Source organism: Melospiza melodia, chromosome 2 (assembly GCF_035770615.1).
Source record: "Melospiza melodia melodia isolate bMelMel2 chromosome 2, bMelMel2.pri, whole genome shotgun sequence".
Classification (NCBI taxonomy): domain Eukaryota; kingdom Metazoa; phylum Chordata; class Aves; order Passeriformes; family Passerellidae; genus Melospiza; species Melospiza melodia.
The window spans coordinates 134,383,986-134,402,016 of NC_086195.1; the positions used below are offsets into that span (position 1 = coordinate 134,383,986).

Sequence of the window (18,031 nt, forward strand, 5' to 3'; positions counted from 1 at the left end):
TTCCAGGCAGATGAAGTTACATGTGATTTATTTGAAATGAGCATAAACAGCTGAGTTCTGAAAGTAAGTGTCAGTTTGCATTGTTTAGGTAATATGAAAGAAAATAACTCTTTCTACTTCACTCCTTATAGAGTGCGTTAGGTCTCTTGAGATAGGCTATGTAAAATTAGGTTCTTCTTAAGTGTATATCTGTGAGTAAACTGACTTGAGAATTACATTAGCATGCAAAAATTACTCTTCTAATATTTTTCTAAGCATTTTCACAGTGTTATGTATTCTCCCTTCTGCTAGGTTTCTGTTACTACTATATTGCTTGAAATATGTCTTTAAAGTAAATTATGTTCCTGTCCGTGAGTTTGTAAAAACACAGTGTGTATGATAGCATGATATGGAGTGTTTTGTTTAGGAGCTGCTAAGGGGTGCTGCTGGTCAGTAAGAGAAGCTTGCAGACCTCTGCTTAAGTTTCATTGTTAGTTCAGCATAAACTGAATTTATAGATCTGTGAATTTATTTTAGTCTCTGCGTAGGCTATTTACATTCTGTCATAAGATAGCTTTGGAAACCTGTTGTGCTTCTTGTATTGTTTTCCCCACTTGTAATGTGGTATTACCTTGGAAGAGCAGAATGTCTTGCTTTTTGCTGACAATTGGAAGGCTCAATGGAAGGGCCAGAGCTCTCCTGTTTGCTCCTTGTAACGTTCATAGGGAGGCTGTAATGTTTTAATTAAGGTTCACTGGAACTGCTTTGAGGCAAATTTTTTGTGATTACTCAGCAGAAAAGAATCACAGAATGTTTTGGGTGGGAAGGGACACTAAAGATCATCCAGTTCCAACATCCCTGCTATGGACAGGGATGCTTTCCTTCAGACCAGGTTGCTTTCTTCATCCAACCTGGATTTGAGCACTTCCATGGATGGGGCATCCATAGCTCCTCCAGGCAGCAAGGTCTATAAGAACAACAAGTACTCCATGGATAAGCTCAGAGGGAACTTTTGTGACTCTGGTATGTGTGGCCACCTGCTTTAGAGAGAATTTGCATTTGGCTTTGAATGTCCAAATGCTCCTGTGTTTCTTGTATCACAATACTTTTGCAAGGGGGAGGATTCTGCCTAATGTTATAAGCTATGAGTGGGTTTGGTTTATAAGCAAAACGGTATGTATGTCTGTAATATATATTTATTTTTTTTTAATGTGTGTAAGTTCAGTGATACATTCTGTGAAGTTTTCTCAACTTGTAAGTCTTCAGTTGTATGGAGGGTTTTCTCTGCCATTCTTGTTTGTCTTTTTCCCAAATGTGATTTGCTTTATGGGTGAAATGCCATTACATTTATTTTAATTTCAAAACCTAAATATCATTATCCAGACATTACGCTGTAGTTTTGCTCATCTGATGAGTAAAATTGTAATAATGCCATTATTGAAACTAGTGACTCATTAGTGCTCTTGCATTCTTTTTCATAAATAAAAATTATGTTTGTTTTTTTTTTGCTTTACATATTCCTTGCATAGTTCCCACTTTCATTTCAAATCCAGGTTATAAAACTGGGAGAGATTCAATGTATTTAACAATCTTACTTTTCCTTATGATTGTCTCCCTCTGCCAGATTTCCATGGACTGGTTTTAGATTGACACTAGAAATGATCACAAATGGTGTGATTTTTCCTGACCATCATTTAGCACTGATTCTGTGCACATGGCTGAGGAGTGACAGATGAACCAGGAGAAGCAAGGGGCTACAAATCTTAATGTGATGAAATGATATGTGTTGTAGATGAGACACAGGATTTGGGAAATGGGAATTATTATGTCTGATTCTGCTGTATACAGTGTATCACAGCCTGTTAGCTGGGAAAACAAAAGGTAAATTTTCTTGATTGTCCAAGCTATCATGTAGATGAATCATGGGTTGACATCTGTAAATAAAGGGTTACAATAGATAGCAAGAAACTGATGTAAAGAAAGGCATCAATTGGTTTGCCACAGGGATCTTTTTATTTGGATTGTGTCTTGTTTAACATCTTCGTTAATAATCTGAACGAGTGGGTAAACTGCATGCTAATTAAATTCACAGATGATACTAAGTGGGGAGGTGTTGCAAACATAGGGTGGCCAGATTTTCCAAGTGAAAATCTGGACCACCTGTCATGGCAGGCAGAGAGAGGAAGGTTTTTAGCAGGGATGAGGGAGGGGGTGTGCACAGAAGGACTTGACAGCTTGTGGGAGGGGAAGAAAGACTGCCCACCCCACCCCCTCCTTAGCCAAGCACACCCTCTCTTTCCTTCTCCAGCATCCTCTGGCTTGCATCCATTGTGTTTATGCTGTTTGCTATCCCTAGGTTATAAAAAATTTACTAGGTACCTATTAGCTGTTAAGTGAAACCTCTTATTCAGGTGTAGATGGGAAGGATTGAGAGGAGGGGAGGAAGCAGTAGTGAGCTCCAGGCAAATCGTTCTGGTAAGCTCACTTTTCAGCTACTGAAAATTTGGATGACACAAGGGTTTTTTTAACCCTTGCATATTAGTCTGATTTATATTGTTCTAAAACATGGGAAGCAACAAATTTTATATATAATATAATCTGTAATGGCAAAAGGGCATTACACCTCTCTCTGAATTTGAGGGCTGTTAATGGCTGATCTTGTGTAAGTGGTTGTGGGCCAACAAGAGTGTAGCTCATGATGCAAGGGATTGAATGCCAAGTGGAAGTTTTCTTTGCTCCTTTTGTTGCTGCTTGTGTGTGATAGAAGCTACTCTTGTTCCCCCTCCTCTGGCCCAGCTTGTTCTTTCTTATGCTTCCCTCACTATTTATTAAGTGTCTGTTGTGTTTTCATCATTTCTCTTCACTGAACTTTGCTTGGGGAGCACAAGTGCCTCGTTTTATGTTCTCCTTTCTGCTCTCCCAGGATTCTGAATAACAGACTTTAAAAAGATTCCTAACTTTGGCAGTCCATGATCACATGAACACCTGAATGATGAAATCAACTTTTTGCTGAATGCACCATCAGCTTTTTGGAAATGTTGTAGCATTGATCAAGAAGAAAGATTAATGTTGTGTTCTTAGTGAGGTACCCAGTTTTAAAGCAGTGGCACTTCTTTCTGGACTTTGCTTAGGGCTCAGAATTTTACCTGTCCTTGGCTGAGAAGGTTATCTTCATCCTTTTACTCCTCCTACTTGTGATGTTTTGGATAGCCTGTGGCTCATGCTGCCCTGGGAAGTTTTTTGCAGTCAGCAAGTTTGGCTTTGTTTGCATGTGTAGTTGTAGCATCATGAGAGTTAATTTACTTGAGAGAGGATTGGAAGTTTTGGCAAAACAATGCTTTCTAATTTTCTCAGCATCCTGCAATTTTCTTGGAGTTTTGTTTGGACAGCCCCTGTGTTCTCTGCAAATTCAGTGGCAGCAGTGCCAAAACTCATGCAGCCCAGTATCGTGTGTAGATGTTTGTTATGTATTTAGCTGTAATGCAGTTTGGGGTTTGTTACCTCAAACAATAGACGGTTCAAAGTGTAATGGCCATGTGACTAACGAGGAGCATGTCATGCTGCCTTCTTGAAGCGTTTCCACTCTTGGCTTTTGTTTCCCAGGCATCTTTCCCTGGCAGTGTTATGCAAATTAACCAATTAATGACAGACAAAATGGCCTTCCTGCATCGCCATGCTCGTAATAAGAAGGGCAATGCTGTAAGTCACGTACCTATTCAGCGAGCTCTGTAGGCCACTGCCAGGGCATGATTAGCCTGACTGGGGAAGACAATTGCAGAGGCATCTGCTCGGTTAATTTTGAGAGAAAATTTACCAGATGGAGGCTGAAGATTTAAGTGATTAGAAGGTAGTAGATTGGAATACAAATTGGATTAAAAGAAATTAGATTGATATAAATCGAATTGAGTCACAACAGTTTGTGTTGTTTGTACCAAGGGGCAGTGGATTATGGGAGAAGCAGATGCTCCAATGAGATAGGAATTAATGTGGCTTTGACGGTCCATCTGGGAAGGCCTGAATATCGAGTACATCCCTAATCTCTCTCTCCATTTATCAATGCCATAATGTTAATTAGTACTTCATTCATTAAGTTACTTACAGAGGAAAAAATCTCACCCCTGTAGCCCCTCTCTGCCTGAGGATTTGTTACCGCGCCAAGAAATGGAAATCTCTCTTTAGCTGAGCTAGTTACAGTTGACTGTTACACTAGACCTGTGTCATTTTCCTAAAGCTTGCTGCTGCTTTTAGCCTAAATGAAATTTATTGGGCTTTGTTTTACAATAAACCCATCTTCATAAATCCAGCAGCATAGTTTTTGAAGTCCTGCCTTGATCTCTACAGCTAGCTATCACTAACAAGCCTCCTTCTCACATATTTAAAAAGGTACAAAATGTTTTATTTTTTCACGTGGTTGCATGGCATTGTGGATAATGACCAAACTCTGGCTATGACATTAACAGTGGGAGAAAACTAAGAAAGTTTTTGTGTGTGCACCTCTAAGATCTTGGTGGAGAAATGTGTGTGGAAGAAGAGTGCTGTACTTGAAACTCCTGATGTGGGGCATGTCCTCAGGTGGCTGATGACACAAGTGTTGGATTTTAAGCACATTTCTCTTACTCCAGAAGAAAAATATTTGGGGTGTTTTTAACTCTGAAAGGTGACCTAAAATAATAGCTTGAGTTGTTTCACCGAATAGGAATAAACACAAAAGGAAAAAAAAATGCACGTAGAATAGTTAACGAATATACCAGGACTGTGAAGGAATGGAGTTAGATTCCCTTTTAGCTACATTTGTCTGGAAATTAACATGAGGTAATGCAAGGACTTTTCACTCTCTCCTTGCCCAGGTGCACACAGAGGCGTGAGGCAGAAAGGCTGTGTTAGGATAGTCACACACAGAGTGCAGACACTGGCAAATGCTCCACTTGAGCACCTCTGTAGTGTCAACCTTAAACTTTTCCTTGCATTTTCCCATATATATTTGATTTGTTGTCCTTCATGGCAAGGAAGCGTTGATTCTACTTCACTTAGAAAGCTGACTGTAGCTGTCGTCCTTTAGTTATTAATCAGAGAAATGTTAGATGTAAAAATATGCTCGTGATCTGTTTTTGGAACCTAAAATGACAAAGGCATCTGCAAGGGTGTCTCACATTATGCTTATATGTTCTGGAGGAAATAGATTCACTGCAAGCTAGTTTTGCAGAAGAAAAGGTTATTTTTATCATGTTATGAGCATTTTCTATCTTTTAAAAATAAGTCATTAAAAAACAAGATCCTGTCTCTTGAAAATTTGGATTTGTACCTCTAAGCAGAGAGTGTAGTAGGCATGGGCTGGCAAGAGGTTGGAATAGAGCAGAGCTGGGACAGCTGAATCAAGATGATCAAAGGGATATTCTGTGCCATATGTCATCATATGCTCAGCAATAAAAACTCATGGAAAGGAAGATAAAGGAGGGACATTGATGGTTTTGGCATTTGTGTTCTCAAGCAACAGTCCTGCATGCTGAGGCCCTGCTTGCCAGGAAGTGCCTGGACATCTGTTTGCTGATGAGTAGTGAATGAGTTCCTCTTTTTTGCTTTGCTTGTATCCACAGTGTTTTCCTTCCCTTTTAGCTGCCATTATTTCTATCCACAAGTCTCTTGCTTTCCTTCTACGTTCTCCCCATCCCATGGGAGAGGGTGGTGAGTGAGCAGCTGGATTTGGCTGTCATTTGGGCCAACCTACCACTGTTAAAAGGTGGAATTTTATTTATCAAGTTTGTCTAGACAGCGTTTGTTATATTTGCTAAATATAGTGATTTAGAAATCTGAGGTTGAAAAGGTGGAATCTATTTCCTCTGTATTTTCTATTTACTTCCTCTACTCCTATTTTCAACAATTTTCTTGCTTACAGTAAACACTTTGAGAACTGCCTGGGAATTTTTTGTTTGTTTTGCCTACTGTGCTGCCAGACACTGTTATTTCTGTGCTTCTGCACAGTGCTGTGTGATGTAGGAAAACACAGAGTAAATAAGTTACACGCTGGAAAAAAGCTCTCAGAAGGTCACAGCAGTCCCCTTTCCATTCCACAGCTCTGAGAGGTGGTTGTTTATCAGTAATACATGCTTCATTACTAAAATCAGCTGATCTCTCTAAAAGGATAGACAACAGAGGTTTCTGAAACAGTGTCTGAAACTTTACTGTTTCAAAAAATCTCACTCATTTTAATTTAGAAAGGGTAAAATAGAGCTGCAGAAAAATTCTGTGAAATGCATATTCCCTGAAAGGCAAGACTTCCGCTACTAATAGCAAGGGCCAATAAAGCCTCTCACTGCACCTGTGCCTTCAGCCTAAAGTACTAGAAAACATTTCCCTAATTTTTGCCAGCTTTGGTGTAAATATGTGGAACAGAAAAGGTGAGAGAAAAATCACTAAGGGCTGCTTAAAAAAAAAAAAAAGATCTGTAAGTTGGCACAGATACTGGAGCGTTTGTTTGTTTTTTGTCACCAGGCCCAAGAACATTAAATCCCATTTTGGCTGCAGAAGTTGCAGAATTGTGTTTTGTTACCTAACGGGACAGATAACTGGATGGCTTCTGAAAAGAAGAATGAAAAGAGGAAAGATTCACCTTGTAAATGGAGTTGATGAACTTTTTTGGATTAAAAAAATGTAATTTTATTAGCTACAGGTATAATAGTAGCAAAGTAGAAAAATCATCTTAAAATACAAATGATGAGATGAGTAAGGAATTATGAAACATGTATGGAGAGCAAACAAAAAAGGAAGGGACAAGGAAAAAAGTATTTGTTTTGTTGGTTTTTTTTGGGTTTTTTTTTTTTTTCTGGGGTGTGGGAGAGACACACACAGAGGAGAGGATGTTGGGGCAGAGGAGCTCCAAATATTCTCCTAAAAGAAGATGCTCTCTCTTTAATTATATATATATATATATGTATATATATATATATATATTTATAAAAGTATATATAATTGTGCTATCCATACATCAGGATAAGCTAGAGTTAGGACATGTAGATCTATGTGCACAAATTGGAATTTTGTGTCAAGTTTCCCTTAGTAGCAGTGAGAATTCTTTATACAAAGAGAGTCAATAATATGACCTTCAGATATCGGTGTGATAACCATTGAAAAACTGGTGACATTTTGGTGATCAAACAAAACAAAATGCAATATTTGCAGTAAAGTATTTACTTTTTAAACATGAGAAAACCAGCCAAACAGAAAACCCAAACACCAAACTTCTAAATGTATAAAAAGACAAATGTATGCTGTAAAGCACCAATATAAAAATTGTGATCTTTTGTACTTGGGATATGTGAGGTGTTTATAAACCTGACCTATATTGGCAGAAATTGCATGTGACTGAATTTTCTGTAGAAGTTGTTTGTTTTCAGGCATTGGGGAGCTGAATGAGTTTTTAAAATGCCAGCTAGCAAAAGGTGAAATGAAGGGGCAATTATAAACATACCCCAAAGTCTTGGAGTGCCTGTACTTGTTCACCTGTTTCTTTTTTGTTGACATAGGTAGGAGAGAGAGAGCTTGTGAGAAGTTCATGTTAATTCCAAAAGCCTTCCACCTCTGAGCATGTTTGCTTTTGAGCTTATTTATTCAATATGAGGTTAGAAAAAGTAGGATTAGAGTGTTTTTTCACAGAGCTTGATCTATATTTTCATCCATGGATATTTGGAAAAAAGTTTTCCAAACTAGTTGAAGCTTCCAAAGAGAGTCTTTGACAAATCATGAAGGTGTAATTTCTAGATTTCTAAACCAAGATATTACAATGTGTTTTTGATATGTCATACTACTACAAATTTTACTGAGAGCTTTGCTGTGAAATTAATATTAATTCTCTGGCAGTTACTTGGAACTTTGTGAAAGGTTTCTTTAGGATGTTTGGGTGAAGTTTTAAGTCAAGTATTGATGTTGTGTACTTATAATTCCCTAGACATTCACAACTGGTGTGGTTCAGGGAATCTTTGTGACCAGTGTCAGCAGACAACATAGTGCCTGCAGGATAAAATTCAGAACGTTAAAGTATCTGCTGTGCTTATAGTAGAATTCATGTTTTCCTCAAAATATTATTTTAAGACTGCTTTAGATGGGTGAATTTATTTACAAATGTAGTCTGATTTCACAGATTGTAGTGATTTTATTCTACTCTGAGAACTCTGACTCATGGTTTGTGGAGGGATCTGGACCTGGTTGTCATTTAAAAGCTTTTTTATAGCTGCTTTAGCTTAACACTGTTAGAATTGATGAGCATTTCTAATTGCTCCTTTTTAAACCTTTTAAATGTGTCTTTTAATGTTGCCTCGGATGGTCATTATCATCTATCAGTAGAAAGCTTTAGACTTTGGAGAGCCTGTGGTTATCAACCCTTCTATGCAAAAGCAAAGTTTACTTTTCTAATGGGCCATTGGTTTCTCCAGTGGTATCAGGGAAGCTGCAAAGTTTCCCTTTGCCTGACTGATAAGGACCCATTGCCAGTGCCATGATAACATGCCCCTTGTGCCATGCTGTCTGTAAGCAATATCTGCTTTTTTACCTTCCATCCTTGACCCAAAAATAGCTGAAAGATGTTTTTAGAGTCAGGTGTACACTTATGCTTTGCTTTGTTAAATTCCAGAGTGATTTGGGAAAGTTCCCAAGGGAAGAGCTGTTGTGCTTGAGCTCTTCTGGATGAAAAAGAGTTTTTGTTTTTATTTTTGGGGTTTTTTTGTCTTGGATGCTTTTGTTATATGCTGTGTATGTACCATAGAATAATTTGGATTAGAAGAGACTTCTGGAGGTCACCTGGCACTTGCAGGTGTGTGCGTGTACATTGCGTAAATATAGATGAGGTATGTATCTACACACAGTATTTAAATGCAGAGACATATACACACACATAGACATAAACATTGTCCTTTTTGCTTTTCACAAGTGGAAGTGCTCCTCTTCTCTACTTATCTTCTTCATTTCACGAAGTCATTTTTATAATCTTATTTGGAGTCAGTGAACATTAATGAAAGCCACACTCAAGTTGGAACAACTATTCTAATTTCAAAACCTAGAGCTTTTTTGAAAAAGAACCTTGAAGTGAAGCTGGTTTGGGTTTGCTGGGGTTTTATTGTGTTTTTTTGTGTGTATGTGTGCTGGTGGTGGTGTGTTATTAAGAATTGGTGTGTTATTAAGCAAATAATTGTCTCATCTTCTTTCAGGGAGCTTAGCTCTGGTAAATAACTTATTTCTTGACTTGAACTCTAAACCATTATGCTTTGCAATAAACAAATCGATGCAACTTTCTCATTGAAGCAGTTACTTGTATTTATAACATCACTTTTCACCTGGGGAAAAAAAGATTAATCATTTGCCTGCAAATCTATATTTCAGTTTTCAGGGTTATTGTGCTCACTCCTACTCTCTTGACTGCATCCCTAACATGCTGCTCCATCCCAGGCAGTGTGCTGGAAATAAATTTTAAGGTGTGGTAAGGCTCTTCAAAAAAAATGAAATGTGACACTCAAATGCTTGTAGGTGATGAGAAACCACTTGAAGAAAAGTGAAATAGAGTAAAATACTATTAAGCCTTTATGTCAATTTTGGAATGCTTCCCCTGAAATAATTTTATATAAGGAAAAGGATGCTTATACTGTGGCACTGGATTATTATCCACATTGTTTAAAAAAAAGGAATTTTGTTTACAGTGTTTCTTTAGTAGTAGAGTTGATCACACCTTGTTTAGCAAAGTCAGAGTTCCATACAAGTAAAACTTAATGAAATCAACCTTCCAGTAAGATTTGGTCAATGTTTTTAATGACAGTTATTGATCTCTCTTGTCAGCATTTCCTGCTCTCCCTCCTGGCAGACACACTCTATAGGAAAGGTGACTTATCTGCAGGCACATGTCCTGGGGAAGTTAGGATATGTTGTTTAATGGATTAATTTTGCTCAAGGAAAAGCTTTCAGGGGACCTTGTCGTAGCTGACACAGCTTTGAACAAAAAACTTTACCTTGGAAACAGTTCTATCACTGGAGTCTTTTCCCATCTGCCAAATCTCAGAAGGGGGGAGAGACTGTAAAGTATAAATTTTCAAAATCCTGTCCTTGCCATGTCACTTTGACTAGAGGAATGCACGTTGAATAATCAGCCTGGTGCCAGTGCATCAGCCTGTATTCCAGTTGAGTTTTCTCATTATCTTGACTTTTTTTCCATGTTACATTTTGTTTGAACTAAGATGTGGCTGACTGGCTCTCTTCCTGAGATCTCTGCTTGCCTTCAGTCAATTCTGTGCCTAAAAGGGTGGTGAGAGCAACAGACTTATTCATTGCATCAAACAAATGTGTGCAATAAGTGTTTCTGATGAGTACTTCTCTTGTGAAACGAGGCATACGAAGAAGAGGGAAAATGAGCAGTGACTGTCCTTCAGTAGATTTAACTAAGTAGCTGTAGGATTGTCTTTGTAGAGTCTGCATAAGTCAAAACAAGAGCTGAGGCCTGGCCGTGTGACAGATCTGATGTAGCCAGAGGAGGTTCTGCAGACACTTCTGTAGCTGTCCATCCGTTTAAAGCACATCATTCTTTTAATTTGATTTTAATACCTTGCTTTCAGTTTCATTTTTTCTTTATTGTTGCAGGGAAAATAAACCAAGATTCTAGCATTAAAGAAGGTTCTTTGGCATTAAATATAATTTTGGAGCTGTCCTCTGTGTAGAATCAAATGTGCACAGGGCCTTTTCTTCCTGCATCTCTATCTTTCTCTTGTAGGAGATTTATTTTTTCCTATCACACTTTTGCTGTTTGCCTCCTTGATAAACAGTCCTTTTGCTCTGTCTCAGGGAGAACATGTGTTGTTGGCAAACTCTTGGAGGGAATGCATTCAAAATGCTATCAGAGGCATGAAATAACTAATAACTCATGTGAGGAGCAGCTGAGGGAGCTGGGGCTGTTTATGCTGGAGAAAAGGAGGCTCAGAGTGACTTTGTGAATCTCTGCAACTCGCTGAAAGGAAGGTGCAGCCAGGTGGGAGTCAAGTCTCTTCTTGCAGACACCCAGCAATAGGAGGAGAGGACACAGGCTTAAGCTGTGCCAGGGGAGATTCAGGCTGGCCAGGAGACATTTCTTTACAGGAGGGTTGTTAAACATTGGGATGGGCTGCCCAGCGGCGTGGTGGAGTCATCATCCCTAGAGATGTTCAAGAAATGACTGCATGTGGCACCATGATCTAGTTGGTAAAAGGTTGGACTTGATTGTCCTGGAGGTCTTTTCCAGCCTAAAGGATTTTGTGGCTGTGATATATTATGAGTTTGTCTTTCCAGTCCATTGTTGCAACAACTTCTGTGGCTCTTGTTGGCAATGCTTGCTTTCTGAACTTAATATACAACACACATGTTCAGTGTGACCTGTTAGAACTCCTGAACTGGAAATATTTCAAATATATGAGACAACGTGAAACATCGCATCCCATTTTAAGCATCCCTTTTACAGCAGTAGCATGAGAACAGTAGGGCAGATTGGAGAGTAGGTAAATATCCAAGTGTATTAAAAATATGTGTTTGGAATGTTAAAGGAATCATATTGAGAGCCTTGAGGAAGGATATAAAAGGATTAGTAGTCTTGGAGGTCAGCTGAGGAAGAACTTTTCTATATATAGAAAGTCAGGTAGGTAAAAGTTGGAAAAGAGTTAGAGATGCAAATAAATGTGATGTCAGATGGTGACAGGTGCTGATAATGTCAGAGGGGGGAAAGAGAATTTTGAGGAGGCTCTTGAAGGCATTTTGGAAATCTGTATTATGAAATACCAGATCAGAGTGTTAACATGTAAACTAATGCAGTATTGTTTTTTCTTTGAAATTGTTCAGTGGTTATAATGCAATTGCTAGCCTGTCTCTTAGCCACTGCTGGCCCAGTAGCCATGAATAAACATTCATGTTGATTTGAGAAATGAGTTAAATGTCTCTGAATTTAGTCTGTACCATTGTTTTTCTGGTATGACAGATCATTAGCTTTGTAGATGCTTATTTAGAGAGTAGATTTAATAGATTAGATCAACATTTTGTCTTTATGTAAAGTAAATTAAAACTAGAAGAATATGAAGTGCAATAAATTAAAGCCTCTTCCTAGAAATTTGAAAGATAGTGGACTAGGAGGACTAAAAAGTGAATTGCCAAATGCCTTTTTCTGTGGTGATTCTTGTGTTAGACAGAGAGCACATAACCCAATTGAAGCCTTCCAGGCCCTCCCATCTGAAGGGAGCCTGCAAGAAAGATGGACAGAGACTTTGCAAGGGCATGGAGTGACAGGATAAGGGGGAATGGCTTCAAACTGACAGGGAGTGGGTTTGGATTAGATATTAGGCAGAAATTCTTAACTGGGAGGGTGGTGAGGCACTGGAACAGGTTTTCCAGAGAAGTTGTGGATGCCCCATCTCATGAAGGCTGGACAGAGCTCTGAGCAGCCTGGTCAAGTCATAACAGGGGGTTTGGAATTGGATGATATTTAGGCACCCAGACCATTCTGTGATTGCTCTTAGGACAGGGATTGCATAGTGACTCTGAGGAAATGCAGTAAAAAGGAATACAGTATTGACTCCTTGCTTTTGTCTCTTTTCCTACTTTCACCTGCGTGCCTACAGCAAATCTATTTCATTTATTAATAAAAATTCTTGTATCAAAATAATTTTTTAGGGTTATTTGACTGTAGCATCAGCCAGACTAAACTGAAAATAATAGGCTTTCTGCTAATAATGCTACCAGTGTAGCTGCAACCATATTGTACACTGGGTCCCTGAGGAGACTTGTGAGGAAGTCTGAGCATATGAAAGCAAATCTGTGAGGCTCAGTGGTAGTTATGGGGAAAACCTGCCTTAGTTGGCACCCTGGTGTTGAAGTGGTTGAAATGAATGAGTGATTGTTGTCTTTTACACTTCCCAAAGGAGTAGTCTTGGAGGTGATTCTCAGGGAATTTCCTGTCCAACACATCTGAATTAAGTTAAAGTAGGGGAGTGGAAGAGCAGTGTGTTGACACCTGACGTACAATATACAGGTTACATTTTTTTTTCCTGCTTTTGTTGATTTTCCTCACTTTTCTTACTTTCTTTCCCTACCTTGATTAGATTATATAAATATATAAATTCATAATACAGGGAGGAGAGTGTAAGAAGTTTGGGGAATATATATAACACAGTACATGTGTTGCCCAGGGACAGACAAATAACTTGAGCATTCTTTTGCTTTTTGGTGACAAGATGTGTCCCACAGCAGTTTATTTTTTTTTTGGTTCCAATATGAGGCTGGGCTGCTTCTGTTCAGTGTCCTGACCTTAAAGGGCATTAGCAGTGATTGCTGCAGAAATGATTCACATAAAAGTAGATATGAATGCAAATGCTCTTTACTTATGAAGTGACAGTTTACGACAAATCTATAATGTCACCAGTTATTATGAGAACTACAGCATTTCCCATCAGTCAGCATTTATCAGGTCAGCAATTGTCAGTAGTTAGCAGGCTCTGGTATCTGAAAATATAAGCTGTGTTTGTTGGAGTGACAAAACATTATATTGCAGCATCTTAGGCAGTGTAAGTTCAGAACTTGATGTTCAATTTAAAGTGAAGATTAATTTAATCACACATAAACAATTCTAATATTGTAGAAATGTTGGTTTTGCTCACCAGCATATAGAAGCTTATGTGAAATCATTGCAGCCTATTATAGTCAAACTTAAGGGCTCCTAAATTCTGGGGTTGTTTATATGCTGTATGCATGCCCCAGATGGAAATCCTGGGGGCAGGAATAGAAAAGGAAGCTGTATGGGTAGCCAGGATATACCACAGCTGCCTGCTTAAATTCATGCTTGCGCCTTGCTCTGCAGTAAAAGCATCTTCTGCCCAGACAGCTCATGGGCTTATTAGAATTTCTGTTCTTTCTAAATGAGGTTGTATCATAAGAGAATTGGGAGGGGGACCATAGCGAAACAATCAAAACTAGAATCAAAGACCACTTGTCTCTGTCTCTTTCTGATATGTAGACAGTGTCTGGAGACTGGCAGTGGAGCCAAATTTCTGGTTTCCTTTGTTATTTCTAAATCAGCACAACCTTTGGGAGTGCATGTTGGTGCTCAGTTCACTTTGGAAGGAGGGAGTTCAGTGTGCTCTGTGAATGATCCTGTGTGTGTTTTGCTTCTCCCCTCCTCTAAGTGCAGGATGAGGGGAATTCCTTGTAGCCCTGGATAGCTGAAGGTGCACCCAGCCATCAGGAATGTGTGGTGTGATCCCCCCTTGAAACACTTCCTGAGCTTTTCTCCTTGTACATTAGCGTCGTCCTGGCTGCTCACATCTATGCCCTCTCTTGTACACAAATTGCTTCATTAGGATGGAATGAGTAAACACCAGATTTGTGATAAACATCAGTACTGAAAAGGAAGAATCAGCCCTATTGGTACCTCAGGGGGCATTTTTAATTGGGTTGTATAATGTATAAGGTTAAACCTTTTATGGGAGAAAGCTTTTGCACAGCTTTAAGCATGGCCTGTGAGTCTGTGTAGGATTTACTTCTAGGAGTTCTGAACACTACCAACAAACCTTTGTGTACAAGAAAACTAATATTTTGGATTTGTTTCGCATTTGTTGCTACTGATTTTGTTACCCTGTGTTAAGCATTTATCAAAATTCAGTTGTATCTGTTCTCTGCCATAAGTCTCTCTCATGTTGCAGAAACACCTCAGCTTTCCTTTTCTTCCTGATACTGTTAATAGAAATTTCGTAAAACAACTAGAGGGGTTTTGTTTGCTTTTTGAGAATAAACAATGAATTAAGTTGTTAGACATGTCTGGACATACAAATGTTTCTAATCAGTGTGAAGTTGGCCTTTTAGTCCCATGTGCTGTCTGATATGTATCTTTTACTTTAATGGTGATTTCAGTCTTTTTTTGATGTTGTGTATGGGGTCATGGACTAGGGTTGTTTTTTAGCTGGAGATGCTCCTATTAGATTTTTATTTTTTTATTCTGGTCAGTAGAAGTGAGAATAAAATACATAATTCTCCTCCAAATGTCCCGTAAGTCCATCTGTGCTTAGCTATAGATTATGGGTTTTTTTTCATGTACAGGCATTGCAGATTATGGATTTCTTTGCTGTTCTGATAATAGAATCTGGAAGCCACTGAAAGAGCCAATTTGTGCAACAGCGATGTAACACTTAACTGCAGTGGCAAGCCTTAGCTTAATGACCTGAGTGTTAGTAAAACAGAAGTCCAAAGGTGGATTCACTCTGTTGAATGGATCCTTATGCCTTTCCTCATAACTTTTGCAGTAAATGAGGCATTGAAAATATTTTAAAGTACGTAGAGCCTAGACTATAATTAAGACATTTGCTTTTCTACCACTCAGCAAAACTGCTGATCAGAAAATTGAGACAAATGTTTCACTAACCTGCAGAGGCTGGTTTACCTTGTATTTAAGAAGTGCAGACCAATTGTAGCAGTGTTGGCAGCCCCACTCAAAGGATTTTCAGGATCCATGCTAGAAAAATTATTTTTGAGGTGCCAACTGCTGTGGCTGTTGCAGAAATGTTTTTCCAGTCTCGTGTAGTCTAACTAGACATGCAAGAGTGGAAAGTGTCTGTGGAATTAATTCCACCATTAATGTTGTAGAAGGAAGTGTTCAAGGTAAGGTTGCATTGGGCTCTGAGCAGCCTGGCCCAGTGGAAGGTGTCCCTGCCCATGGTAGGGGGCTGGAATGAGATGAGCTTAAAAGCCCCTTTAACCCAGGCCTTTCTATGATTCTCTGCTTATATTGTATTTATGTGTGTGTATACGTGCAATCCTGAAACTGAAAATTTCTAAAGTGAGCTGACATTTCAGATTTCCCTTCTGGCTTTCTTTTTTCTCCTTCATACTGGGGCTGTTTGTGGAAAAGGGCTACGAAGCATATATGTTAAACTGCAAAGAACTGTTAACTAATAGGGGGTGGTAAGAGACTGTGGTTTTGGATGTCCTCCTATTGAATCTGGCGGATGAAAGGATGAGAAAGCAGTTGCTATGAGGGGAATCTGGAACCACACAGTGATGTAGAAATTAATGTAAATAGGAAGATTATAAGGGAAAAAAAAAAAGATTGTCATACATGTATGTGTAAGGGATCCACCTCTAAGCACAGTCTGCATCTGGTATGGGTTTGATAACACTACAGAGGATTATCTCTGTTAGTCCATCTCAGATTTTTAGATAGAGGAGTAACTGATACAGTCTCTGATAGCAGACAAAGTAACCTCAGATGTTGTAAAGGCTTTTATTTTCTCTTTTTGTGAAGCTTTGTGACATTGAAAGAGTAACTTGTGAGAGCTCTTCAGGACGCCTAAAGCACAACTAAATTGTTCTCCCTTCCCTCTGCTCTTTTCCTCAGGATCCCGTCTCCGCCAGGAGGACTTTCCACCGCGGATTGTTGAGCATCCCTCAGACGTGATTGTTTCCAAAGGAGAGCCAACCACCCTGAACTGCAAGGCAGAGGGAAGGCCCACGCCCACCATCGAGTGGTACAAGGACGGCGAGCGGGTGGAGACGGACAAGGATGACCCGCGCTCCCACCGCATGCTGCTGCCCAGCGGATCTTTGTTCTTCCTGCGCATCGTGCACGGGCGCAGGAGCAAACCCGACGAGGGCAGCTACGTTTGTGTAGCCAGGAACTACCTTGGAGAGGCTGTGAGCCGCAACGCGTCCCTGGAAGTGGCATGTGAGTAGTTTTTTTTTTTTCTAGTATTCTTTAAGACTTCATGGTGGCTTTTATGCTGTCACCCCAGCACTTGCACACACTTCTGGGAGATAACAAATGGGGGTAAGCGCAGCATTTTGTCGTTAGCTGTTGCTTTTAGTGAAGGCATTTTCACTTGTGTTTGCTCAGTAGCAGTGACTGCACAGAATAAGTGATTTATGCTGAAATGAGGTTCTAGCCAGAGTATAATCATGGTTGGCACAAATGTGGACAAAAGATAATCTTCCTCTGAAGAATAACATGGACAAAGGATAATCTTCTTCTGAAGAATAATCTAATTTTTAAATGATGTCTAGAGTTGGTTATACTGGAAGTAATGTGGAAAAAATACCTATCATTTAATCTAAGGTGCGCTGTCTGTTTCTCTTTATCTCATAATCTGTTATGAGATAAACAGAAGCAGACAGCATCTTGGTGACTCATGTCCTGTACTGCTGGAAACCTCAATATATGCTCCTCAATCATAAATTTGACCCTGGCCTCATTCATTATGTGAATGGCAAGTGAAATTGTTGGCCATTTCTCATATCATCCGCAGCAGTCTTGGTCTTTATCGATTCTCTTTGTCTTAACAGAGAAGTCAACAGGGCTCTTTCAGAGCCCACCTGGCATGAGTAGTCTGCTTCCAGTAGAGTTAGCAGATACATTCATTATATTCACAGCAAACAAGCTCATCAGACATAAAATATAATCAGTTGCACATGGGGTTTTTTGCTGCTTAGTTATATGGGTTGACTCAACATGGATCTTTTTATTCAGAATGTGCATCTTTGCCTATAATTGTATTTTAATACATTTATGAGTCCTCTCTTCTTGCTGGGCTTGAGTTTTTCACCTACAGCTCTTCATCTGAAAGTAGTTTTCCTAAAATGTTTGAAGTAGGGCTCTAGAACAAATTTGTATTCTTAGTTGATAAAGAATATATTTAAATCCAGTAGATGGTATGTTTAAAGGGAGGAAGCATAGAAGAGAAATTGTGTTCCTAATGCAGTCTTCAGACTTTCTTAGCTAATATGGTGTGATCTTGAGGATTCTGTTTTCTCAGAAATTGCAGAAAATGTCATTTTTGAAATATTTAAATGGCAGAATAAGGCAAGTAGAACAGACCTTTTCACTGCATTTCACCTGTTGTAACCTAGATTCAAAACTGAGTCAAACAAAAAATGAAAACAGTTTTGGCACACTATCAAAGCAGAAGTAAATGTGCCAGTGAACGCATCACAGAAAGCTTTTCAGTTTTCGTTGGTATTTGGGAGTAGAGGAGAAACCAGCTTAAGGAAGGCTGAAATCTGGGTGAGTATTACTAGATAA

The 18,031-nt window shown here is 39.1% G+C and overlaps 1 protein-coding gene across 1 annotated transcript in view; it reads left to right on the forward strand.

The window, feature by feature from the left end:
• The window catches only part of ROBO2 (roundabout guidance receptor 2), an 866,686-nt gene that overhangs the window by 453,334 nt on the left and 395,321 nt on the right, over window positions 1-18,031 (forward strand). The window contains exon 2 of the mRNA XM_063150058.1: window positions 16,355-16,681. Within this exon, the coding sequence (XP_063006128.1) occupies window positions 16,355-16,681 (327 nt within the window). The remainder of the gene's footprint in view (window positions 1-16,354; window positions 16,682-18,031) is intronic.